We start from the raw sequence: 3,800 nt of genomic DNA, 5'->3' as shown, positions 1-3,800 counted from the left end.
TGACAAGCCTCTGCTGAGCCCTCGTCGGCAGAAGACTGCCCCAAGGCTTGAGGATCCCCCCCCCAGCACGTCCGTGCGCCCAGGGGCCCCGCTCCTAACCCGTCCTGCTGGCCCCTCCACTCCTCCCAAGAGCTCCTTGAGCTCGTGGGGGAGCCGGTCCCAGGGACACAGCAACTGCCTGCTGGGCGGGAGGCCCAAGCCCAGCGCTGTCTTCAGGACCGTGGGAAGTGGGAGCCTGAGCCCTGAGCCCCACTGTCCACTGCCTTCATGCCACTGTCCAGGGACAACTGTTCAGCAAGAGAACAGGAAAGACGCGCCTGTGGGGCGCGGGAGGAACCCCATGGCGAAGAAGGTCGACACTTTTCAGAGCTGACCGGGCCCAGGCAGGCAGCCCTTCCCTACATGTCACCACGTGAGCTAAAGGGAGGCTCCTGGAGCCAACTGTCAGAAGATCAACCCACAAAATAAGAGCAAAACCCTTCTCGCCCCTATCAAGAAAAGAGAACCAGCCGAGTGTGACAGCTCACACCTGTAATCCCAGCACTTTGGGAGGAAGTGACAGATTGCCTGAGCCCAACTTGCCAAGACCTCATCTCCACGATAAACCAAAAATTAGCTGGGTGAAATTAGGTGGGCGTGGTAGTACACGCCTCTAGTTGCAGCTACTTGGAAGACTGAGGTGGAAGGATTACCAGAGTCCAGCAGGTGGAGGCTCTGGTGGCCATGAGGATGCCACTGCACTCCAGCCTGAGTGACAGAGAGAGACTCCAACTCAAAAACAAACAAAAAAAACTATAAATGGGCAGGGTCAAAACTGTCAAGGTGCTGGAGAGTGTGTCATCTAGTATGCCAATGAGTGTATAATTAAGAAAAACGTGTGCCAGGTGTGGCGGCTCAAGCCTATAATCCCAGCACATTGGGAGGCAGAGACGAGAGGATTGCCTGAGCCCAGGGGTTCGAGACCATCCTGAGCAACTTGGTGATCTTGTCTCCACAATAAACCAAAAAATTAGCCAGGTGAAGCACGCACTTGCAATTCCAGCTACTAAGAAGGCTGAGGTGGAAGGGTCGCCTGAGCCCCAGCAGGTTGAGACTATGATGGCTGGGAGCATGCCACTGCACTCCAGCCTGGGTGAGAGTGAGACTCTGACTCAAAAAAAAAAGAAAAGAGAGCCTCAGGCTTTGGAGAAAGATAAAAGACCCCCAAACCCACAGACACATTGGGCGCAGAGCAGGACCCAGGGTCCCTCTTGCGATGAGGGCCTGGAGACAACCTTCCTTAGGGCTCCTCTGCCTGCGCCACCAGCCAAGATGACCCACCTGTGTTTGCTGGAGGTCTCTTCAGCCTTGGGCCGCCAACCCCACGGCACCAGCTGCAGGTTGTCCAGGCGATTGTCCACGGTCACAGCATTGAGATGCACCACCTGGAACCCGGGGGCCACGCCACCCCGGTGCCGCTCCCTAGGAAACAGACAGCATGCTGTACCTCCACAGCCAAGCCCACAAGAAAGGACAGTCAGAAGCACCTGCCACGCGGTCTGGGTGGGCCCCCGTCCCACAAAGGAGGGCTTGTCAGGGAAGCTGCTGGGGAACCCAAGCATTCAGTCTGTGGCCCAAGCAGACAATGACCACATGGATGACTCCGCTCCCGGACTGCAGGGCTGGACTCAGAAATTAGAAAGGCAAGGATGGAACCCAGAAACCATACACAGGCGGCCCATCCGAGCGCCCCACGCACCTCATCACTGCACCGAGCACACGACAGGCAGCTCATTTCCCAGGGAGGCAGCCCCTTCCCCACGTCCCACCAAGAGACTCTGCGAGAACCCAGTGAGGAGTGCAGACCCCACCCCTCAGAGGTGGCCAGTCCAGAGCGAGTTCCCCAGCAGAAAGTTCAGTTGGTGCTGAAAGTGGCACAACATGAAAATGAGTCCTGCGAGTTGGTGGAAAAGGACACAAAAATAACTCTGAGACTCAGGGGGCAGCCTGAGAGCACCCACCACAGCAACTCATGAAGGAGTCTTCCCGATCCCCGGCCTCGGTTCTTATCAAAGGCATATGCAAAGATCTTAGCACCATTTCCATCTGCATCCACTTCCATGCGGGCCTGAGAATAAATAAGGAAAAGACCATTAAGGAGACTCTAGTTCTTGGGCAGGGCTCCATGGCTCAGCCTGTGATCCCAGCACCTCGGAGGCCGGGGCGAGTGGATCGCCTGTACCCACGGGTTCGAGACTAGCCCGGGCAACTTGGCGAGACCTCGTCTCTACAATAAATAAAAAATTAGCCAAGCATGGTAGTGCCTGGCTACCATGGTAGTTCCAGCTACTTAGAAGGCTGAGGCTGAAGGTTTGCCTGAGCTCAGCAGGTCAACGCTGGGGTGGCAGTGAGCATGCCACTGCACTCCAGCCTGGGTGATAGAGTGAGACTCCAACTCAAAGAAAAAAAAACAAAAAACCAAGAAACCAAGTGAAACGAACCCAAGGCACAAACACAGCCCTGTTCCTGGGACCCTGATCATGCAGAGCTTAGTGTGAACACAACCACTGTCCATTCGGCAAGAAACGCTCACCAACGCTCTTTGCTGAACACTATACACACAGAGAGATACACTTTACTACCCGTAAAAAAGCCCACAGTCCAGTGAGCTGGAGAAACCCCAGACGAGCGGCTGGTGTGAACATGAGAGGTGTGGAGACGAAAGTGTGGTAAAGGAGTCTGCGGCCCAGAAGGGCTCTGAAGAGGGAGCTGGAAGGCCAAGGCATAGCCGCAGGAGCAGAAGCTCCTCACTGGAGAATGCTGGGCAGGGCAGCATGACCGCACTGGAGCACAGAACGGAAGGCAGCTGGGCAGCCAGGGCACGGGCGGGCAGCACCGAGGAGTGGCTTGGATCGCACACACCCCAAAACTGAGTTTTCCTTCAAGAGGAGCTGGCAGCCAGGATGAGCAAAGAGGGACCGGTGGTGGGGCAGAGGCCGCAGGGCCCATGGTGGGCTCCACTAGGCGGTGACGGCCAGGGTCTGCCCAGCCCTCGCTCAATGGATGGCCAAGGGCTCCCAGGCCAGCACCAGAGGTCCACCTGCAAGGCCACTTGTGCTCGTAGCACAGGAAACAAACTCCTGACCCTTCAGGGACGCCAACCAGAACAGGGGAGGAAGAGCCATCCTTACCTCAAAGGAGTAGCTCTCCACCAGCGGGATGTCTTGCTCGTCTATCAGGGTGTATTTGGTCTGGAAGTTAAGCACATGTTTCAAACCCTCACCTTTGGGCCTGCGAGACCACAGCAGCAGCACCACCCGCGACAAGCAGGCAGGAGCTGCATGCCATCGAAGTCAGCCACAGGGGCCTCACTCAGCTCGGCTGGGCAGGGGCAGTCGGCGCCACAACGCAGACAGACCCGTCAGAAGCGGGCCGCTGCTCGCTGGGGTCTGTCCCAGCAGAGCAGATGTCAGGCCTCAGGGCCCAGCCACACCGGCCCAATCCCCACACGGCACAGGACTTTAATGCACCCATTCGCCTGGCCCACGACGAATGCACTTGAGCAGGGGCAGGGGCCGAGAGGAGGCAGAACATTCAGGGTTCAGCTGGCTCTCGACATACTCGGAAGGCTGGGCGGCTACGCTGGGTGCTCGCTGAGCTCCCCTCGGCCTTCTGTGCGTCTGAAAGGCTGCTAACGACAGCTCCGACCACGACAAGGCTGTCAGAGTCGCAGCTGGCCGGGAGCCCGTCCCTCCCCGGGCGGGAAGCTGCGTCCCAGCCGTCGCGCCCGAGCTCGCGCAGGAGGCCAGGAAGCGCGACCC

At 58.1% G+C, this 3,800-nt stretch overlaps 1 protein-coding gene across 1 annotated transcript; it reads right to left on the bottom strand.

Moving 5' to 3' along the window:
- Positions 1-212: 212 nt before the first annotated feature.
- Positions 213-3,316, bottom strand: LOC103271331 (zinc finger MYND domain-containing protein 19; the record flags this gene model as incomplete). Its single annotated transcript, XM_008068804.2, has 4 exons — positions 213-273; positions 1,321-1,461; positions 2,001-2,107; positions 3,171-3,316. Coding segments are annotated over 4 exons (455 nt in total), but the record flags the coding sequence as incomplete, so codon positions are not given.
- Positions 3,317-3,800: the final 484 nt, after the last annotated feature.

This window comes from Carlito syrichta, unplaced genomic scaffold (genome assembly GCF_000164805.1).
Source record: "Carlito syrichta isolate Samal-C Ts95f unplaced genomic scaffold, Tarsius_syrichta-2.0.1 Scaffold311538, whole genome shotgun sequence".
Classification (NCBI taxonomy): domain Eukaryota; kingdom Metazoa; phylum Chordata; class Mammalia; order Primates; family Tarsiidae; genus Carlito; species Carlito syrichta.
The sequence above is the reverse complement of the archived record's forward strand: the minus strand, read 5'-3'. Positions and strand labels throughout refer to the sequence as shown.